Source organism: Heptranchias perlo, chromosome 6, assembly GCF_035084215.1.
Source record: "Heptranchias perlo isolate sHepPer1 chromosome 6, sHepPer1.hap1, whole genome shotgun sequence".
NCBI classification, from domain to species: Eukaryota; Metazoa; Chordata; class Chondrichthyes; order Hexanchiformes; family Hexanchidae; genus Heptranchias; species Heptranchias perlo.
The window spans coordinates 9,673,978-9,698,005 of record NC_090330.1 but is presented as its reverse complement, the minus strand read 5'-3'; the positions used below and the strand labels follow the sequence as shown (position 1 = coordinate 9,698,005).

General features: G+C 43.5%; 1 protein-coding gene across 2 annotated transcripts in view; it reads right to left on the bottom strand.

Annotated features, from left to right (window-relative positions):
- dhrsx (dehydrogenase/reductase (SDR family) X-linked) overlaps positions 1–24,028 on the bottom strand; it is a 179,938-nt gene that overhangs the window by 49,992 nt on the left and 105,918 nt on the right. For both annotated transcript variants that reach the window (XM_067985724.1, XM_067985725.1), the window contains exon 4: positions 19,304–19,405. In XM_067985724.1, coding sequence (XP_067841825.1) covers positions 19,304–19,405 — 102 coding nt within the window. The remainder of the gene's footprint in view (positions 1–19,303; positions 19,406–24,028) is intronic.

Here is a 24,028-nt window from a genome sequence, read left to right as displayed (position 1 = left end):
ACGTGAGTGCATGTGGGTGAATATAAAATGGATCTGCAAGCTCAGGCATGAATTCAAAATGAGCTAGATTGCACATGCTCGTAAATAGGCTCGTTTTACGAACAGACTTTCGGTGTCAGGTCTTTACTTATCAAAATTACTCAACGAACCCAGACTGTTCAACTCAAAACTGGTCAGGTGACTACTTGAAGTCAACACTGCCTCCAGCTGAACTGAAATACAACAAAGGGCTATGGATCCATCTTCTGGAAGACTGAACTGATGAGACAAAGAAACATGGTTTCAGCCGGTGCAGCGCAGGTCTGCCTGGCAGAGAAAGATGGTGAGCAGGTGGTGCCAAGTCCTTCCTCACAGGATCTGAGAATCCACTTGTGTAATTTTCATTCCATCTGTCTGGGAGTCAGGTGAAGAGCAACACTGGAAGAGGACTTCCTTCTCACCCCACGCACCTCTCAACCCCGTGATGTTTTGAAATAGTGGAACTGGAGTTGGAGCTTGGGGTGGGGGCAAACTGTCCGATTCTGCCGGCTTGGATTCTTGCGTGCCCCTGCTGCTTTTCTCAGGGGCACTGCTTAACTTTAGCACATGCCAACTAAAATAAAATGGTTGAGAAGGATGTCTCCCAGTTGTGGAAAGCATAGAATTCATAAAACTGAAATTTCAATTAAAATTATTTACCAAAAAATAAATAAATAAATGCCATTCCATGAACAGTAGTATGCATCGCAAAAAAAAAACCTGGATAGCGTGTGGTTTAACAGTTTGCGCAGTATTAGTTACTGTCAGGAACATTTAGCCATTCAAACTGATGGGATGGATGTGAATTAAATGGAGCAATCTGTTCCATTATAAATTAGCAATCAGCTGGGGTATTCAGGAAGCCTGATACTTTCAATGGCTTACAAATGGTGCATATATATGCCTTGTGTATCAAGTATCTCCTGCACAGTCCTGTCATTTCTTTCTGTTCTTTTCCCTAAGCCAGTTCAATTAGCTAGAAATTATTCTGTTACCTATACAAACATTAAAATGAATAAATACATAGAATTTTACAGCAAGAAAACACGCCATTCGACCCAACTGGTCCATGCCGGCATTTATGCACCACACAAGCCTCCTTCCACCTTACTTCATCTCACCCTATCATCGTATGCTTCTATTCTTGTCTCCCTCGTGTACTTATCTAACTTCCCCTTAAATGCTAGTAGCCTCAATTACTCCAGGTGGTAGAAAGTTCCACATTCTAACCACTCTCTGGGTAAAGAAGTTTCTCCTGAATTCCTTATTGGATTTATTAGTGACTATCTTATATTTATGACTAGTTTTGGACTCCCCCATAAGTGGAAATATCTTCTCTCCATCTACCCTATCAAACCTCTTCATAATTTTACAGACCTCCATTAGGTCACCCCTCAGCCTTCTCTTTTCTAGAGAAAAGAGCCCCAGCTTGTTCAATCTTTCCTGATAATTATAATTTTCCTGATGGTTAACAAGGTTTCGTTGAAAGATGCAAGATGTATTATACATCAATATGAGCTACTGGGTTAGGCTAGGTTGCCCCAAATGAGAACCATGCAAAGTCAAGGCACAGTTGTTTAGGAGATACTGCTCGTTGCAGGCATGTCACACCATTTAACTAGATGCAGCTAACCGCTGGATATACCTATGCTGGAAAACTTCCTTGGGTCGACAATCTGAGCAGCCCTCCTCCTCAACAGGGACAATGCATTGATTGCTCAGTGACCTTGTCCACACAAGCCTTGCTGCAGTCTTTTGAGGAAGGTGCAGCTCGGGTCCAAATATGACAAATCTCCTGCAGCAAAATCTGTAAAGACAGCAATCCTCCCTCTGCCCTGGCCTCTTCATGCATGACTCTCTCCTTCCAAGTTTGGAAGCTCAGCTAATGGACCTGTTGTACATTGGTCACTTTAGCTTTAAGGCACAGCAGCAGCCCTTTAAAACTGCTGTTGTGTCAGCTACCCAGTCAATGTGGCAAGTATGTTCTCTGCGTAGTACTAAATCTGTACAAAAAATGCTTGAATAAGATTTAAATCGGTAAACCTTGCAAAATGCCACGAGATCCGCAATTTGTGATGTGTGCACATATTTTTGTGACAGGATTTCAAAATTTAATCTTTCAGTTTGATCTATACTCAGTCTGTAGTGCTGACAGGTACCAGCTATATCACGAATGAACCACCCCATCCTGTTCCAGTTTGTGGGATGGAAAACTGATCCAGAGCACAGTCTCCCAACCGGTCTTTTTATATTCTATAATATATAACTGCATGGATACGAAATTGGCTAAGAGGCAGGAAACAGAGAGTAGTGGTGAACGATTGTTTTTTGGACTGGAGGAAGGTGTACAGTGGGTGTTCCCCAGGGATCGCTACTTATTTTGATATATATTAATAACTTGGACTTGGTTGTACAGGGCACAATTTCAAAATTTGCAAATGACACAAAACTTGGAAGTGTAGTGAACAGTGAGGAGGATAGTAATAGCCTTCAAGAGGACATAGACAGGCTGGTAGAATGGGCAGATATGTGGCAGATGAAATTTAATGCAGAGAAGTGCGAAGTGATACATTTTGGTAGGAAGAACGAGGAGAGGCATTATAAGCTAAAGGGTACAATTCTAAAGGGGGTGCGGGAACAGAGAGACCTGGGGGTAAATGTGCACAGGTCATTGAAGGTGGCAGGGCAGGTTGAGAAAGCGGTTTAAAAAGCATACGGGATCCTGGGCTTTATAAACAGAGGCATAGAGTACAAAAGCAAGGAGGTTATGATGAACCTTTATAAAACTCTGATTCGGCCACAACTGTAGTATTGTGTCCAATTTTGGGCACCGCATTTTAGGAAGGATGTGAAGGCCTTAGAGGGGGGTACAGAAAAGATTTATAGAATAGTTCCAGGGATGAGGGACTTTTGTTACGTGGATAGACTGGAGAAGCTGGGGTTGTTCTCCTTAGAGCAGCGAATATTTGATAGGGGCGTACAAAATCATGAGGGATCTAGACGGAGTAGATAGAGAGAAACTCTTCCCATTGGTGGATGGGACGAGGCCACAGATTTAAGGTGATTGGCAAAAGAACCAAAGGCAACATGAGGAAAATCTTTTTTACGCAGCAAGTGGTTATGATCTGGAATGCACTGCCTGATAGGGTGGTGGAGGCAGATGCAATCACGGCTTTCAAAAGGGAATTGGATAAGTACTTGAAGGGAAAAAATCTGCAGGGCTACGGGGAAAGGGCGGGGGAGTGGGACTAGCTGGATTGCTCTTGCAGAGAGCTGGCAAGGGCTTGATGGGCCGAATGGCCTCCTGTGCTGTAACCATTCTATGATTTGCGGGGGATACAGCCCAGAGGTTTAGATGGCATTATAATGCAAACAAGCAAAAGCTCAGAAGGGCTTACGAACATCTACCGAGACTGAAAATCAAATTACTCGCTTGTATAGTCATTCGACTGCACTTTAAAACAGATTCGGAGTCTGATGATTATTTATAGCCTACAAATATGCAGTATGACACCACCTCATCCTTAACCTCAACATTAGCAACTCCAACTCCCAGGTATCAGTTTTTACTTACTTTTCTAAAATCCTAAGCACCTTCATATACAGCCATTTGTTTTTCCCTCTGATTCTGGTGTCAGCTGCCGTTCAGTGGGTAGCACGCTTGCCTCTGAATCAGAAGGTCATGAGTTCAAGTCCCACTCCAGAGAATTGAGCACAAAATCTAGGCTGACACTTGCAGTGCAGTACTGAGGGAGTGTTGCACTGTCAGAAGTGTCGACTTTCGGATGAAACATTAAATCGAGGCCCGTTCTGCCCTCTTGCGTGGACATAAAAGATCACATTGCACTATTTCGAAGAAGAGCAGGGGAGTTCTCCCCGGTGTCCTTGCCAATAATTATCCCTCAACCATCATCACTAGAAAAAAATCTGGTCATTTATCTCGTTGCTGTTTGTGGGACCTCGCTGTGTGCAAAATTGGCTGCTGCTTTTCCCACATTACAACAGTAACTACACATCAAAAGTAATTCGTTGGCTGGAATGCGCTTTGGGACGCCCTGAGGTCGTGAAAGCTGCTGTGTAAATACAAGTCTTTCTTCCTTTCACTTTAAGCAAATGACTTAAGAACCCACAAGACCAGTTTGCATTCATCGCATAAAGCCTACGTCGGGACTGACCCTGTAATTCACATTTTGCTCTGTGTGTCACAGAGTGAACCATCTGACACAGTGATAGTGAAAATTGCCTTTGTGTTTGGAGAGTGTCAAAATGAAAGTGATGTGGGACTTTAATCAGTAAGATTTTTGAGCATATTAATTCGATTAAGGAATTGATGAAAAATTCACTATAAATTAACGCAGGGATGGGATAATGAAGACAAGCTGACTGTGTGTTTATTAAACGGCGCTGCAAATTAATCAGTAATCCTGTTTAATTTCTCATTGTAAATTGAATTTACAACATTCTCTGCACAGACTCACAGTAACAATAATTTTTACACCAGGCACTGCAATGCTACAAACACAATTAGAGCCTGGAGAGAAGGTGATCGACCGACTGGTGCCTGAGCTGCAAAATTAGGACATTTATTGAAGTGATCAAACTGTAGCAAGCCGGAGTTCAAAGGTTGCCAGATTCGTGACCTCCAGAGGCTGGAGATGACAGTCCCATACTGTGTCCAATGACTATACTTAAAGGATGGCAAATTGTTGGGCCGAGAGATACAAGGCAACTTTTTACATTGCCTGCTTGTAACGGTTTGAGAAGCTGTGAAGGCAGCATGATGGAAACAGTTATTTCTATCTTTATTTTCTGCGATATTAGGGTAAACCAGATATTTTTGGAAGAAACTGTTTCCTTGGGTGGTGGGAGGGTGGGGGTGGGTGGGCGGTGGCTATGTTGAGATTCCAATTGTTCTGTGGAAAGATTGTTATGTAGGTAGGTGGCCAATATAAGTAAATGCACACGATCAGAGTCAGGCATCGTATTCAATGGGAGATGTCTGTTCTAAATGGGTTTTCTTTGTTTGTCAATGCATGTAGAGACACACAAAATTAAACCATTGTTTCACTTTGGCTCCTCTGTGATACTATTCTCTGTGAATTCCTCTTAGTAATGGCTGTTCAAAATGTAATCTCTTTTATTGTGTGTTGAAAACCATTGATGGGGAGGTACGAACATCAGTGGGGTGATATTAATCATGTTTTTGGGGTTCTTTTACTTCTTTGTAACTCTACATATTTTTGACTTCCAAGTTTCAGACTACTCTCGAAGGTGAACCTGAGCTGCCTATATCCCAAAGGGTATTTTCACTTGCTCTGATAGCTACGTAAAATTTGTCGTATGCCCGAGAAATGAGCAGAGAACTCTTTCCGACTATTTCAACCACTGGTTCTTTCCCATGCTTCCAGAAGGCGCCAGAATAATAAAATACTAAAACCTTAGGCTTTAACTCCAAGACAAATGTATTAAATAGCAATAGGACAAGTGAGTAGTCACAGTAAGAACATAAGAACATAAGAAATAGGAGCAGGAGTAGGCCATACGGCCCCTCGAGCCTGCTCCGCCATTCAATCAGATCATGATTGTAACATAACGGTAGCTGTAAAACTTAGCTAGCTCTTCGTTGTAATAGAATATATTAGCCAAGAAATCTGATCGCGCCCGAAAACAGGCGCACTGGGGACCAAAGAAATGACGATCAAACAGATGTAGGAACAAATAACACAGCATGTTTGTATCTGAATTGAATTGCTTCCTGATCATGTTTTCAAACAAACTTACTTTAATCCCACAATAAAATTGCTCCTAATTTGGTACTAACCTGGTGTCTTGCTCAGAGGCCATAGGAAGGGGGGTTTATGGGAAATGGAAAATGTCACATTGGCTCAGTAAGGGGTGGTTTTCTGAAGTTGGGACTGAGGCACACTGTTAAGAACATAGGAACATAGGAACAGGAGTAGGCTATTCAGCCCCTCGAGCCTGTTCCGCCATTCAATTAGATCATGGTTAAAACTGTATCTTAACTCCATCTACCCACTTGGTTCCATAACCCTGAATACCCTTGCCCAACAAAAATCTATCAATCTCAGTTTTTAAATTTTCAATTGACCTAATCTCAATAGCTTTTTTGAGGGGAGAGAGTTCCAGATTTCCACTACCCTTTGTGTGGAGAAGTGTTTCCTGACATCACCCCTGAATGGCCTAGCTCTAATTTTAAGGTTATGCCTCCTTGTTCTGGACTCTCCCACCAGAAGAAATAATTTCTCTCTATTTACCCTATCAAATCCTTTAAACTGGAACAAGTTTACTCTGTGCTATACTTGATTAGGGAGTACTTGGCATTGACAATGGGTGCCCAAAATTCCGCGTTGCTAATATCCCTCATCCTGGTGAACACTAACACTCATAAAAGAAAAAAATATATACTTTTTGGTTTGTGTTGTAAAATTATAAATTTGATAAGATTGACAACAAATGACCTTTTCTTTACACAAGCAAGAAGTAAACACCACTCCAAACCTTAGACCAAAATACTTCATTTTTGTCAGACTCCTTTCTTTGTATTGTACACAGCTGTCACTTGGTAATGATGATTCTCCTCATTAACTTCACCTTCACATCCAACCCTGCAAGAATCAACTTGGATGTGAAAATGGAGTTGATGGGGAGAATACTGGTCTAACATCTTGAAAGAAGACAGCTCAATAAATAAATAGTCCTATGGGACTGACTGATGCTGTAGTGAGTTCTGGGTAGCAGTGATTGGAAGAGGCTTTTCAATCCTTTGCTTTGAAAGTAATCCCATGTCATGGATCTAAAACATCAGTTTGTTCCACCAACAATAAAGTTTGACAGTTTGGCTTTTAACCACAACTCAGCGCACAGATGTGTGTGAACACAGTTCTCAATCCCATTGCTAGTGACATTTTCATAGAATCATAGAAAGGTTACAGCACGGAAGGAGGCCATTGGGCCCATCGAGTCAATGCCGGCTCTACGCAAGAGCAATCCAGCTAGTCCCACTCCCCCGCCCTTTCCCCAAAGCTCTGCAATTTTTTTCCTTTCAAGGACTTACCCAGTTCCCTTTTGAAGGCCATGATTGAATCTGCCTCCACCACCTTCTCGGGCAGTGCATTCCAGATCCTAACCACTCGCTGTGTAAAAACTTTTGCTCATGTCACCTTTGGTTCTTTTGCCAAGGGTTCTTGACCCTTCTGCCAATGGGAACAATTTCTCTCTATCCATTCTGTCTAGACCCTTCATGATTTTGAATACCTCTATCAAATCTCCTCCTCTCAATCTTCTCTGTTCCAAGCAGAACAATCTCAGCTTCTCCAGTCTATCCACCTAACGAAAGTCCCTCATCCCTGGAATCATAATAGTAAATCTCCTCTGCATCCTCTCTAAGGCCTTCACATCTTTCCTGAAGTGTGGTGCCCAGAACTGGATACAATACTCCAGTTGTGGCCGAACCAGTGTTTTATAAAGGTTCATCATGACCTCCTTGCTTTCATACTTTATGCCTCTATTTATAAAGCCCAGGATCCCATAAGCTTTTTTAACCGCTTTCTCAACCTGCCCTGCCACCATCAACGATTTGTGTACATATACCCCCAGTTCTCTCTGTTCCTGTATCCCTTTTAGAATTGTGCCCTCTAGCTTATATTGCCTCGCCTAATTCTTCCTACCTTTAAATTTCATCTGCCATGCGTCCGCCCATTCCTCCAGCCTGTCTATATCATCTTGAAGTCTATCACTATCCTCCTCACTGTTCACTCCCCTTCCAAGTTTTGTGTCATCTGCACATTTTGAAATTGTGCCCTGTACACCCAAGTCCAAGTCATTAATATATACCAAGAAAAGCAGTGGTCCCAGCACCGACTCCTGGGGAACACCATTGTATACCTTTCTCCAATTCGAAAAACAATCATTCACCACTACTCTCTGTTTCCTGTTACTTAGCCAATTCTGTATCCATGTTGCTACTGCCCCCTTTATTCTATGAGCTTCAATCTTGCGGCACTTTATCAAATGCTTTTTGAAAGTCCATATACACCACATCAACCGCATTGCCTTCATCCACCCTCTCTGTTACCTCATCAAAAAAACTGTATCAAGTTAGTTAAACATGATTTGCCTTTAACAAATCCGTGCTGGCTTTCCCTTCTTAATTGACACCTGACCAAGTGGCTGCTAATTCTGTCCCGGATTATCGTTTCTAAAAGTTTCCTCACCACTGAGGTTAAACTGACTGGCCTATAGTTGCTGGGTTTATCCTTACACCCTTTTTTGAACAAGGGTGTAACATTTGCAATTCTCCAGTCCTTTGGCACCACCCCCGTATTTAAGGATGTTTGGAAAGTTATGGCCAGTACCTCCGCAATTTCCACCCTTACTTCCCTCAGCAAACTACGATGTATCCCATCCGGACCGGGTGACGTATCTACCTTAAGTACAGCTAGCCTTTCTAGTACTTCCTCTTTATCAATTATTAGACCATCCAGTATCTCACCTACATCTTCCTTTACTGAAGCTTTGGCAGCATCTTCTTCCTTGGTAAAGACAGATGCAAAGTACGCATTTAGTACCTTGGGCATGCCCTCTGCCTCCATGAGTAGATCTCCTTTTTGGTCCCTAATTGGCTCCACCCCTCCTCTTACTACCTGTTTACTGTTTACGTGCCTATAGAAGATTTTTGGGTTCCCTTTTATGTTGGCCGCCAGTCTATTCTCAGACTCTCTCTTCGCCCCTCTTATTTCCTCTTTCACTTCCCCTCTGAACTTTCTCTATTCTGCCTGGTTCTTAGTTATGTTATCAATTATCGGAATAAAGGGGGCAGTAGCAACATGGATACAGAATTGGCTAAGGGACAGGAAACAGAGAGCAATGGTGAATGGTTGTTTTTCGGACTGGAGGGAGGTGTACCGTGGTGTTCCCCAGGGGTCGGTGCTGGGACCACTGCTTTTCTTAATATATATTAATGATTTGGACTTGGGTGTACAGGGCACAATTTCAAAATGTGCAGATGACACAAATCTTGGAAGGGTAGTAAACAGTGAGGAGAATAGTGATAGACTTCAAGATGATATAGACAGGCTGGTGGCATGGGCGGACACGTGGCAGAAAAGTGCGAAGTGATACATTTCAGTAGGAAGAACAAAGAGGCAATATAAGCTAGAGGGCACAACTCTAAAAGGGATACAGGAACAGAAAGATCTGGGGGTATATGTGCACAAATCGTTGAAGGTGGCAGGGCAGGTTGAGAAAGCAGTTAAAAAAGCATACGAGATCCTGGGCTTTATAAATAGAGGCATGGAGTACAAAAGTATGGAAGTCATGATGAACCTTTATAAAACACTGGTTCGGCCACAACTGGAATATTGTGTCCAGTTCTGGGCACCGCACTTCAGGAAAGATGTGAAGGCCTTAGAAAGGGTGCAGAAGAGATTTACTAGAATGATTCCAGGTATGAGGGACTTAAATTACTTGGATAGACTCGAGAAGCTGGGGTTGTTCTCCTTGGAACAGAGACAGTTGCGAGGAGATTTGGTAGAGGTATTTAAAATCATGAAGGGTCTAGACAGAGTAGATAAAGAGAAACTGTTCCCATTGGCAGAAGGGTCGAGGACAAGAGGACGTAGATTTACAGTAATTGGCAAAAGAACCAAAGGTGACATAAGGAAAAACTTTTTTTACACAGCAAGTGGTTAGGATCTGGAATGCACTGCCCGAGGGGGTGGTGGAGACAGATTCAATCATGGCCTTCAAAAGGGAACTGGATAAGTACTCGAAAGGAAAAAATTTGCAGGGCTATGGGGAAAGGGCGGGGGAGTGGGACTAGCTGGATTGCTCTTGCATAGAGCTGGCACGGACTCGATGGGTCGAATGGCCTCCTTCCATGCTGTAACCTTTTTATGATTCTATTCTATAATTCTAACCTGACATCTGTCATACGCCCCTTTTTTCTGCTTCATCTCTTTTGTCATCCAGGGAGCTCTGGCTTTAGTTGCCTGACCTTTCTCGCTCATGGGAATGTACCTAGACTGTACCCAAACCATCTCCTCCTTAAAGGCCGCTCACTGTTCAAATACAGTTTTGCCTGCCAATCTTTGATTCTATTTTACTCAGGCCAGATCCGTTCTCAACCCACTGAAATTGGCTCTCCTCTAATTGAGTATTTTTACTTTAGAGTGGTCCGTGTCCTTTTCCATAGCTATTCTAAACCTCATGATACTATGATCACTGCTCCCTAAATGCTCCCCCTCTGACACTTGCTCCACTTGGCCCGCCTCATTCCCCAGAACCAAATGCAGCAATGCCTCCTTCTTCGTTGGGCTGGAAATGAAATGGTCAAGAAAGTTCTCCTGAACAAACTTCAAAAATTCATCCCCCTCCTTGCCCTTTATATTATTACTATCCCAGTCTATATTAGGACAGATGATGTCCCCCGTTATTACTACTGTATGGTTTTTGCACCTCTCTGTAATTTCCCAGCAAATTTGCTCCTCCATATCCTTCCCACTAGTTGGTGGCCTATAGAATACACCCAGTAGTGCAATGGTACCTCTATTGATTCTTAACTCTAACCAAAAAGATTCTGTCCTTGACCCCTCCAGGACATCCTCTCTCTCCAGCACTGCAATATTCTCCTTAATCGATACTGCCACCCCACCCTACTTTCTTTCCTTCCCTACCTTTCCTGAACACCTTGTATCCAGGGATATTTAGTAGCCAATCCTGCCCTTTATTGAGCTAGGTCTCCGTTATCGCCACAACATCAGAGTCCTATGTGGCTATTTGCGCCTGCAGCTCACCAACCTTGTTTACCACGCTTCGTGCATTTACACACATGCACTGTAAACCTATCTTAGACTTTCTTGTACTCTCTCAATCTGATCCCACCTAATACGCTATCTTTCTCTCCCAATGCTTTGTGCACCTTTTTTCTCCTTTTCAATGCTACATTCTCGTACCCATCCCCCTGCCAAATTAGTTTAAACCCCCCCCACCAAAACACGAGTAAACCTCACTGCGAGGACATTGGTCTCAGCTCCGTTGAGGTGCAACTCGTCCGGCCTGTACAGGTCCCACCTCCTCCAGAACTGGTCCCAATGCCCCAGGAATCTAAAGCCCTCCCTCCTGCACCATCTTTCCAGCCACGCATTCATCTGCTCTATCCTCCCATTTCTATATTCGCTAGTGTGTGGCACTGGGAGTAATCCGGAGATTACTACCTTTGAGGTCTTGCTTCTTAATCTCTTTCCTAACTCCCTAAAATCTGCCTGCAGAACCTCATCCCTCTTTCTACCTATGTCATTGGTAGCAATATGGACCATGATCTCTGGCTGTTCACCTACCCCCTCCAGAATATTCTGCTGCCGCTCAGTGACATCCTTGACCCTGGCACCAGGGAGGCAACATACCATCCTGGAATCACGTCTGCAGCCGCAGAAACGCTGCCTGTTCCCCTAACCATAGAATCCCCTTACACTATTGCTCTCCTGACCTTTCTCCTCCTCCCCCCTCTTCCCATACAGCTGAGACCCCCATGGTGCTGTGGACTTGGCTATGGCTGCAGTCCCCAGAAGTAAGCTCTCCCTCACCAGCATTCAGAACTGAGCACTGGTTGGAGAGTGAGATGCCCTCAGGGGACTCCTGCGCTACTATTTGAAGCAACAATTAAATGCTTTTGGATTGGGAACTCAAGAGGGGTAAATTTAACTCCCTCTGCCTGTTTAAAAAAAAGAATGGTGGAGTCAAAATCAAGATGGTCGACTTACTGGTCTGTTCCTGCTCCACCGCCATTTTAACTCGGGGCTTCTGCTGGGTGGCCTGGACACCAGTACCTCCAGACTCCAAAACCCCTCTCTTTAATGCTCTCAGATTCCACAACCTCCTCTTCACATTACCAGATCACAGGATCCCACTCCCAGTGCTCCCATACCCTGGCACTCCCTTCCAATACTCCCATACCCAAGTACCCTCTCCCCAATGCTCCCAGGCAGCAACAACCCTCCTCTCCTGCCAGATCTGACCATCCACTCCTAGTCCTTCCAGTCTCCAGGTCTAGCCTCCCAACAGTACCAAACTCCAGAAATCTCTGAAAGCACTTCACAAACAATGAATTACTTTAAAGTGCAGACGTTGTTGTTTTGCGGATAAACAAATCAACCATTTTGTGCGCAGCAAGATGCCACAAACGGTAATGAAACAAATAACCAATTAATCTGTTTTTCTGGTGCTGTTGGTTGTGGGGAGAATATTGGCTGGGACCCCAGGAGAATGGAGTCGAATCGTGCCATTGAATCTTTAATGTCCACCACAACAGGTAGGCCGGGCCTGAATTCAATGTTTCTTCTGAAGGACAGCACCTCTGGCAATGCAACGCTCCCTTTGCACTGCATCTGAGCATCAGCTTACATTATGTGCTCACATTTGTTGCAAAAATTTTTAAATTATCTTTGCTTCCCCCCCTCCCTCCAACCCTGCCCCCACGTTGTGACCTTGTATGGTCTCACCCTCCCCATATTACCCAGAAATTTGGAACCGTTAAATCATAGAATCATAGAATCATAGAAGTTACAACATGGAAACAGGCCCTTCGGCCCAACATGTCCATGTCGCCCAGTTTATACCACTAAGCTAGTCCCAATTGCCTGCACTTGGCCCATATCCCTCGATACCCATCTTCCCCATGTAACTGTCCAAATGCTTTTTAAAAGACAAAATTGTACCCGCCTCTACTACTGCCTCTGGCAGCTCGTTCCAGACACTCACCACCCTTTGAGTGAAAAAATTGCCCCTCTGGATCCTTTTGTATCTCTCCCCTCTCACCTTAAATCTGTGCCCCCTCGTTATAGACTCCCCTACCTTTGGGAAAAGATTTTGACTATCGACCTTATCTATGCCCCTCATTATTTTATAGACTTCTATAAGATCACCCCTTAACCTCCTACTCTCCAGGGAATAAAGTCCCAGTCTGTCTAACCTCTCCCTGTAAGTCAAACCATCAAGTCCCGGTAGCATCCTAGTAAATCTTTTCTGCACTCTTTCTAGTTTAATAATATCCTTTCTATAATAGGGTGACCAGAACTGTACACAGTACTCCAAGTGTGGCCTCACCAATGCCCTGTACAACTTCAACAAGACATCCCAACTCCTGCATTCAATGTTCTGACCAATGAAACCAAGCATGCTGAATGCCTTCTTCACCACCCTATCCACCTGTGACTCCACTTTCAAGGAGCTATGAATCTGTACTCCTAGATCTCTTTGTTCTATAACTCTCCCCAACGCCCTACCATTAACGGAGTAGGTCCTGGCCCGATTCGATCTACCAAAATGCATTACCTCACATTTATCTAAATTAAACTCCATCTGCCATTCATCGGCCCACTGGCCCAATTTATCAAGATCCCGTTGCAATCCTAGATAACCTTCTTCACTGTCCACAATGCCACCAATCTTGGTGTCATCTGCAAACTTACTAACCATGCCTCCTAAATTCTCATCCAAATCATTAATATAAATAACAAATAACAGCGGACCCAGCACCGATCCCTGAGGCACACCGCTGGACACAGGCATCCAGTTTGAAAAACAACCCTCGACAACCACCCTCTGTCTTCTGTCGTCAAGCCAATTTTGTATCCAATTGGCTACCTCACCTTGGATCCCATGAGATTTAACCTTATGTAACAACCTACCATGCGGTACCTTGTCAAATGCTTTGCTGAAGTCCATGTAGACCACGTCTACTGCACAGCCCTCATCTATCTTCTTGGTTACCCCTTCAAAAAACTCAATCAAATTCGTGAGACATGATTTTCCTCTCACAAAACCATGCTGACTGTTCCTAATTAGTCCCTGCCTCTCCAAATGCCTGTAGATCCTGTCCCTCAGAATACCCTCTAACAACTTACCCACTACAGATGTCAGGCTCACTGGTCTGTAGTTCCCAGGCTTTTCCCTGCCGCCCTTCTTAAACAAAGGCACAACATTTGCTACCCTCCAATCTTCAGGCACCTCACCTGTAGCGGTGGATGATTCAAATATCTCTGCTAGGGGACCCGCAATTTCCTCCCTAACCTCCCATAACGTCCTGGGATACATTTCATCAGGTCCCGGAGATTTATCTACCTTGATGCGCGTTAAGACTTCCAGCACCTCCCTCTCTGTAATATGTACACTCCTCAAGACATCACTATTTATTTCCCCAAGTTCCCTAACATCCATGCCTTTCTCAACCGTAAATACCGATGTGAAATATTCATTCAGGATCTCACCCATCTCTTGTGGTTCCGCACTTAGATGACCTTGTTGATCCTTAAGAGGCCCTACTCTCTCCCTAGTTACCCTTTTGCCCTTTATGTATTTGTAGAAGCTCTTTGGATTCACCTTTGCCTGATCTGCCAAAGCAATCTCATATCCCCTTTTTGCCCTCCTGATTTCTCTCTTAACTCTACTCCGGCAATCTCTATACTCTTCAAGGGATCCACTTGATCCCAGCTGCCTATGCATGTCATATGCCTCCTTCTTATTTTTGACTAGTGCCTCAATCTCCCGAGTCATCCAAGGTTCCCTACTTCTACCAGCCTTGCCCTTCACTTTATAAGGAATGTGCTTACCCTGAACCCTGGTTAACACACTTTTGAAAGCCTCCCACTTACCAGACGTCCCTTTGCCTGCCAACAGACTCTCCCAATCAACTTCTGAAAGTTCCTGTCTAATACCATCAAAATTGGCCTTTCCCCAATTTAGAATTTTAACTTTTGGGCCAGACCTATCCTTCTCCATAGCTATCTTAAAACTAATGGAATTATGATCACTGGTCCCAAAGTGATCCCTCACTAACACTTCTGTCACCTGCCCTTCCTTATTTCCCAAGAGGAGGTCAAGTTTTGCCCCCTCTCTAGTCGGGCCATCCACATACTGAATGAGAAATTCCTCCTGAATACACTCAACAAATTTCTCTCCATCCAAGCCCCTAATGCTATGGCTGTCCCAGTCAATGTTGGGAAAGTTAAAGTCCCCTACTATTACCACCCTATTTTTCTTGCAGCTGTCTGTAATCTCCTTACATATTTGCTCCTCAATTTCCCGTTGACTATTTGGGGGTCTGTAGTACAATCCTATCAAAGTGATCTCTCCCTTCTTATTTTTCAGTTCTACCCATATGGACTCAGTGGGCGAACCCTCGGATATATCCCCTCTCACTACTGCCGTGATGTTCTCCCTAATCAAGAACGCAACTCCCCCTCCTCTCTTACCTCCTGCTCTATCTTTCCTATAGCATCTGTACCCTGGAACATTGAGCTGCCAGTCCTGCCCCTCCCTTAGCCATGTTTCAGTAATAGCTATAACATCCCAGTCCCATGTACCCATCCATGCCCTGAGTTCATCTGCCTTGCCCATCAGACTTCTTGCATTGAAATAAATGCAGTTTAATCTAGACTTCCCTTGGTCTTTGCCCTGCTTTCTCAGACCATCTGTCCGGTCATGTTCTGTACACTCTCCCTTACTGCCTTTTGTTTCTGTCACCACTTTATTTCCCACTGACTTCCTGCATCGGTTCCCATCCCCCTGCCACATTAGTTTAAACCCTCCCCAACAGCACTGGCAAACACTCCCCCTAGGACATTGGTTCCAGTCCTGCCCAGATGCAGACCGTCCAATTTGTACTGGTCCCACCTCCCCCAGAACCGGTTCCAATGGCCCAGGAATTTGAATCCCTCCAGCTTGCACCATCTCTCAAGCCACGTATTCATCTTAGCTATCCTGTCATTCCTACTCTGACTAACCCGTGGCACTGGTAGCAATCCTGAGATTACTACCTTTGAGGTCCTACTCTTTAGTTTAACTCCTAACTCCCTAAATTCAGCTTGTAGGACCTCATCCTGTTTTTTACCTATATCGTTGGTGCCTATATGCACCACGACAACTGGCTGTTCACCCTCCCCCTCCAGAATGTCCTGCAGCCGCTCCGAGACATCCTTGACCCTTGCACCAGGGAGGCAACATACCATCCTGGAGTCTCGGTTGCGTCCGCAGAAACGCCTGTCTATTCCCCTTACAATCGAGTCCCCTATCACTATAGCTCTGCCACTCTTTTTCCTGCCCTCCTGTGCAGCAGAGCCAGCCACGGTGCCATGAACCTGGCCACTGCCACCTTCCCCTGGTGAGTCATCTCCGCCAACAGTATCCAAAACGGTATACCTGTTTTGGAGGGAGATGACCGCAGGGGACCCCTGCACTGCCTTCCTACTCTTCCTCTGTCTGTTGGTCACCCATTCACTATCTCCCTCAGTAATTTTTATCTGCGGTGTGACCAACTCACTGAACGTGCTATCCACGACTTTCTCAGCATCGCGGATGCTCCAAAGTGAGTCCATCCGCAGCTCCAGAGCCGTCAAGCGGTCAAACAATAGCTGCAGCTGGACACACTTCCCGCAGGTGAAGGAATCAGGGATACAGGAAGGATCCCTGAATTCCCACATCCCACAAGAGGAACATGACACGGCGCTGGGATCTCCTGCCATGACTTAACCCTTAAATTAGCTTAAGAACAACTACAATGTCAAGAGAAAAAAAAAGGAAAGAAAAACTACTTACCACTCCCTTTAAGGAGTTTACTCCTTTAAATTGTTCTCAATTTAGAGAATGTTAACTACACTAGGGACCTAGATATTAAGATAACAAAAATAAACGCTACTTCCTATAAGACCTAGAATCATACAGCACAGAAAGAGGCTATTCAGCCCATCGTGCTTGAGTCAGCTCTTTGACAAAGCTATCCAATTAGTCCCACTCCACCTGCTCTTTCCCCATAGCCCTGCACAAATTTTCCTTTTCAAGTAAATATCCAATTTCCTTTTAAAAGTTACTGTTGAATCTGCTTCCAACGTCCTTTCAGGCAGAGCATTCCAGATCATAAGAACCAAATACCAAAGTGGATAACTCCAATGTACTCCCCTCTATTCCCTAGGTATTCCTTTCTCCTGGCACTGCTTGGTTTATTCTTTCTGTTTATGCTCTGTTCTTCTTTCCACTCATGCTCTCTCGCCTACGTTGCCTCATTTTTGACTACTTTTTCTCTCAGGATCTGCTATCTCGTCTCTGTTAATTCGCTCTTTGTCCCTTCCTCTCAGATTTTCTTTCTTTCAGGCTCCAACAATCTTGGCACCACAGTTTCAAACAAATAAAAACTTCACAGATTACCACACCTCTGTGGTCAGCATTAAACTCATGTCTATAAAACAAAGAAGCAATACATTAAATTGCAGTTTAAAGCTGTATGCCCTCCACCCTGCATATTTATTTTTCATTTTGGAATTTGTTTTAATTTGTATATTAGATATTAAGATAACAAAAAAATCTGGCCTTTGTGGTATTGAGCCGTAGAGAACTGTAAATCATAGCTTTGATACTTGTCCTATGCCAGGATCAGTAAAGAAAGAAAAATTAAAGACTTGCATTTATATAGCGCCTTTCATGACCTCAGGATGTCCCAAAGCGCTTTGCAGCCAATGATCTACGGTTTTTGAAGTGTAGTCACTGTTGTAATATAGGAAACCCAGCAGCCAATTAGCGCACAGCAAGGTCCCACAAACAGCAATGTGATAATGACCAAGCAGTCTGTTTTAGTGATGTTGGTTGAGGGATAAATATTGGCCAGGACACCGTGCAGAACTCCCCTGCTCTTCTTCAAAATAGTGCCGTGAAATCTTTTACGTCCACCTGAGGGGGCTGACGGGGCCTCGGTTTAACATCTCATCCGAAACACGGCATCCCCCGACAGTGCAGCACTCCCTCAGTACTGCATTGGAATGTCAGCTTAGGTCATGTGCTCAAATTTCTGGAGTTGGACTTGAACCCACAACCTTCTGACTCGGAGAGGGCTATACCTGAGCCACAGCTGACACCGTAACTTGTTGTATGGGCAACAATCAAATCTGCATCTTACCATTCTGTGGTGCGACACTTTGATAAACTATCACCATGCTAACTTTCCCACTTTTAGTCAGCGATTTACACCCACTCAACATCTTTCTTCCAACTCCAACATATCAATGTGCAATCCATATAAAAACAACAGACCTCACAAAATTTCAATTAAATGTAACAGATTCTAAACAAAAAGCTATTCTGGCTTCAGACCTTCCCCACTACTTTAAGCATCTAAAAACGCAGCACAATTCTGATATTCAATGTGTATATTTTCTTTTCCCCAAAACAAACGTACAAGGCATTTGTAATATTTTTATAGAACAAGTAACCTTATGAGTTTACTTGCCTGGGTGCTGTCGGGTAGCAGGGGCTTCTTGGTTGTAACATGATTTTTGTGTTAAAGAACTTTCATAATGCGGGCGTTCATTTTGGATCGTTTATCTAATCTCCAAAATGGATGGTGGGACCAGGTTGGCAGAGGAAGAGAGGAAATTAAGACATTCCACGCTTCCCAAAAATTAGGAAAATGGTTTACAATGAGTACAGGAGATAGAATAGGCAGGAATGAGTAAAATTAAAGCTATTTTTACAAAAAAATCAAATAGAAAGAGGATAGGGAAAAAGAGAAAATAGAGAGGAAAAAACACAAGATGACAAAATGAACACAAATAGTGTTTAAATTTTTATTTTTATGTAAAATTATTTTTTTTCAATGTTAAACTTAGGCTAAAATTACAGTCCTGAATCTAATCTGACATTTGAGTACAATTTTACAACACCAAGTTATAGTCCAGCAATTTTATTTTAAATTCACAAGCTTTCGGAGGCTTCCCCCTTCGTCAGGTGAACGATGTGAAATGAAATCCTCGAGGATTTCATTTCACATCGTTCACCTGACGAAGGGGGAAGCCTCCGAAAGCTTGTGAATTTAAAATAAAATTGCTGGACTATAACTTGGTGTTGTAAAATTGTTTACAATTGTCAACCCCAGTCCATCACCGGCATCTCCACATCATGACATTTGAGTAGGTTTATTACTGTAACGTCAACAAACAAAATCAACAGCCCAGGGAGACAGAAGCTTCCCTGAATCTGCCAGCAGCCTAAAGATGAAAAATGCATGATTTTGCAAACATTTCACAGTTTTGCCGTCCGATTACTTCAGAATAAATGATCACCTCAGCTGGTGCTGCAGTACCCACATTATACCAAGTACAGGATTTAGACTCTTTCAAAGTCTACATTAATAGTTCTACATATGAACAAGCAGATTCTTCACTGGGGCCCACAGTCATGAGCTTTCAACCTGGATCACAAGTGGAAATAATTTGCGACTCACCATTATTCACCAAAACATGAAGTAAAAGGTTCTTTGCTTTGAAACGCTGGACAAACTGTCGTACGGACTGGATCGAAGCAAGGTCTAAGTACATAAACTCCACTGGGAATGAAAAGAAAAAGAAAGTAAGTTTCTATCATTAAAAAAGTTGCCATGAACATATCTCATCAGTAGATACTGAAAATTCCTCACAAGGCAATATATTCAATTTGTATTTCATAGTATGGTACAGCACATAAGGAGGCCATTCAGCCCATCATGCCTGTGCTGGCTCTTTGAAAGAGCGATCCAATTAGTCCCACTCCACTGCTCTTTCCCCTTTTTTCCCCTTCAAGTATTTATCCAATTCCCTTTTGAAAGTTACTATTGGATCTGTTTCCACCATCCTTTCAGGCAGTGCATTCCAGATCATAACCACTCGCTGTGTGAAAAAAATGTTTCCTCATGTCGCCTCTGGTTCTTTAGCCAATCACCTTAAATCTGTGTCCTCTGGTTATTGACCCTTCTGCTACTGGAAACAGTTTCTCCTTATTCACTCTGTCAAAACCGTTCATGATTTTGAACACCTCTATCAAATCTCCTCTTAACCTTCTCTGCTCTAAGGAGAACAACCCCAGCTTCTCCAGTCTCTCCACATAACTGAAGTCTCTCATCCCTGGTACCATTCTAGTAAATCTCTTCTGCACTCTCTCCAAGGCCTTGGCATCTTTCCTAAAGTGTGGTGTCCAGAATTGAACACAATACTCCAGCTGAGCCCTAACCAGTATTTTATAAAGGTTTAGCATAATTTCCTTGCTTTGGTATTCTATGCCTCTATTAATAAAGCCAAGAATCCCATATGCTTTTTTAACAGCCTTCTCAACTTGTCCTGCCACCTTCAAAGATTTGTGTATGTGCATCCCCAGGTCTCTCTGTTCCTGCATTCTCTTTAAAATTGTACCGTTTAGTTTATATTGCCTCTCTTCATTCTTCCTACCAAAATGTATCACTTCACACTTCTCAGTGTTAAATTTCATCTGCCATGTGTCTGCCCATTTCACCAGTTTGTCTGAGATCCTGAAGTCTGTTACTATCCTCCACATTGTTTACTACATTTCCGAGTTTCATGTCATCTGCAAACTTTGAAATTATACCCTGTCTACCCAAGTCCAGGTCCTTAATATATATCAAGAAGAGCAGTGGTCCTAATACTGACCCCTGGGGAACACCACTGTACACTTCCCTCCAGTCTGAAAAACAACCGTTCACCACTAGTCTCTGCTTTCTGTCCCTTAGCCAATTTTGTATCCACGCTGCCACTGTCCCTTTAATCCCATGGGCTTTAATTTTGCTACATGGTACTTTATCAAATGCCTTTTAAAACTCCATATACACAACATCAACCTCTGTAGCAAATGCTCCGAAAGACCGGGTGTACCACAGTCATTCAACCTATGGTTAAATAGTTGCTTTTGGCTTAAATTATGGGACAACTTTTTGGATCATCAGTCAACATTTGAAAATAAAACACAGCTGAGCGCTTGGGTCGTTGAACACAAGCATGAATCAGAGAATTGGGTGCGGAGGTAAGTGCTCAGTCATTGATGGCTGTAAATTTACCCTGCATCTTTATATGTGAAGTTTCATCTGGGTCACAATTGGTAAAATGAAACTAATTTCTGCTAATGCCTGTTTCTGATAAGGTTTCCTGTGTCCTTTTGTCTTGTTAGTCTGCAGGTAAAAGGAATACACAATTTGTTAGGGGCATCATAAGTGAAGCCGCAACAGCAATTTTCTCCTAGCTATAAAGAAAGTAGAACTTGCATTTATATAGAGCCTTTCACAACCTCAGGACGTCCCAAATCGCTTTAGAGCCAATGAAGTACTTTTTTTAACTGTACTCACTGTTGTAATGTAGGAATCGCGGCAGTCAATTTGTGCACAGCAAGCTCCCACAAACAGCAATGTGGTAAATGAACAGATAATTTGTTCTTTTAAAAAGTGATGTTGGTTGAGGGATAAATATTGGCCTGGGCACCAGGGAGAAGTCCCCAGCTCGTCATCGAATAGTACCATGGGATCTTTTACATCCACCTGCGAGGGCAGACGGGGCCTCGGTTTAGCGTCTCTGCCGAAAGACAGCATTTCCGACAGTGCAGCAATCCCTCAGTACCGCATTGAAATGTCAGCCTACATTAAGTGGTCAAGTCTCTGGAGTGGGACTTGAATCCACAAACTTTTGACTCAGAGGCAAGAGTGCTACCACTGAGCCACAGCTGACACTTATGGAAGCTTGGAAGGCTTCAGTAATCTTTGAGCTGTAGCTAATCAAATCATGGAACCTTTTAAGGGCACATTTAATGTTGTTTTGTAGGTTTCATTCACACATCTCTGGCTTATGAAATGTTAATATTTGTATGGCTGGCACTGTGGCAGTAGTCACATGTCTGCTTAGGACCAAGCTATTTGTAACACCTATCAAATATTGGAAAACTTAACATCGATCCGGGTGTCAAAAGCCTGGAACATATGATTGATTAAGAACTTGTTTACTTGCCTGCTGAGAATGGACCTGGGGCTCTTTCAAAGAAACTGGCTTAAAGGAAAAGTTCTTTTGTTCTTAAGGTATAAGCAAGCTGCTGGAAATTGAGTAGAAAATGCCTCAGGAGAGGAAAACAGCTCCCAAGAAGGGCGCCAAGAGAACCTTGAATAAAATGCCAAAGAGCGGCAAGAAGCGGAGAAGGTCGAGGAAGGAGAGTTACTCCAGCGACATCCACAAAGTGATGAAGCAGGTTCACCCCGACAACGGCATCTCCTCCAAGGCCACGAGCATATTGAACTCCTTTGTGAACGATATTTTTGAGCACATCGCGGGTGAGGCTTCCCACCCGCCCATTACAACAAGCGACGCACCATCAATTCCCGGAAGATTCAGACCGCCGTGCGGCTGCTGCTCGGGGAGCTGGCCAAGCAAGTGCCGCATCGGAAGGGACAAGTGCAGTGATCAAGTACACCAGCTCCAAGTAAAGCTCCACAATGTACTGAGAAACACTGCTCGAATCTGAGTGGCAGCCCAATGCTCTTGGAAACTGTCTGTTCAAGACACTGCAGTGACAGGGACTCCAGGGCAGGTGGAGCCCATGCTTTGCTTCTGAAGCTCTGGAAATCAAAACTCTAAGTATTCCAACACATTTGTTGTTTTGGTTTCAGAAAATGGTTGAATGTACAGAGGAGAACTTAAGTACTATAGTGATATTTCTGGGTGCTACTTTAACTTTTCTCCTAATAAACAATCAGCCATTTTAGCCCAAGCTACATAATCTATCAGTGTGGTCTTTTTCCACTTACTGGGGAGCTGAGGTACATGGAAGCCTCCTGTACTATTTCTAGTGTATAACTCATGGTGTAAGGGTAAATTGTTTGACCTGTGGTACACTATCCTATATTTTTTGTATTCATTCTTGGGATATGGACATCGCTAACAAAGCCAGCATTATTGCCCATTCCCTAGTTGCTCTTGAGAAGATGGTGGTGAACCACCTTCTTGAACCGCTGCAGTCTGTGTGGTGAAGGTACTCCCACTATATGCATCAGGTAAGGTCACGTTTCAGTTCATAGGAAGAGCTGGCCTATGGAAGACGACTTTTGCAATGAGCCCAAGGCTATGGAAGGTTAGCCCAAATTGTTAAACCTGTTGCTACTGCCAGTTTGATTACCATTGCTATCCAGTTCCTTTTTGCACCAGCCATCTTTCCTTTGGCCTTTCATTTCTCCCAGCAGAACTGTCTTGCACGTGTCCCCTCCCTTCCACTCTGACTTTGGGGTAGATTTTCAACTTGCCGCCCGTTCATAAAACTGGCGTTGCAGATCTGACACTTGTTATAGAAACCGCCCAATTATCATTTCCATTGAAAGTAATAGTTCCCGAGCCTTTACAGAGAAGCTGCTGCCTGTGCATCTGGACCTCAACAGTTACAGCACTGCATGAAAGTGGATCCCACTCAGAGATGTTACGGTGCAGGATTTGAAGCATTTGAGAGAGGGAGGGATTGAGAAAATCTTCTGTCTGAGGGTATGTACTGTTGGCAAATGGTGGATGGCTACTCAAAGAGAGCAATAAAGACAAATTCTCACCCATGATGGTGTTCTCCATAAGCAACGTCCTGCCAACACTCACACATTTGTTTCCATTAAATGTCCTTCACATTGTGTATAACATTGACCATATCCTGGTACAGAATTTGGTGTCAAGACCTAAGATTTAAGGTCTGAAGAGCTGATGCAAGAAATGTTTCTGGTGGTGTGGAATTTTCTCAGTGTGAGGTTTGGAGGTTGATCCATCTTTAGTTTGGTATCATGGACAATAACGGCTTATTTTGATTATTATTCTGGCTGTTTGTTTCTATTCAAAATACAGGTGAGTTGAGAAACATACATGAACCTAAAGTAATCCTAAATGGGGTATTTGTTCCAACAAACGAACCACTACTCTCCTGGTACAAAAACTCGCTATACCACGCACCTCGCTATACCATGCACCTATTATAACACACATTTGGCTTGTGACATATCAATAGAATGCAGTTAAACAAACATCTTAAACTGTTGATCTTTGGTACCAATGTTGTAATTAGGATCGTTGTAAACTGTAAAGAGTGGCTACGTGAATTTTTTGAATTACGGCCACTTCAACTGTATTAACTACCAGCAATGCCAAACTAGGCTTGATCTGGAGTTGGCATTTCA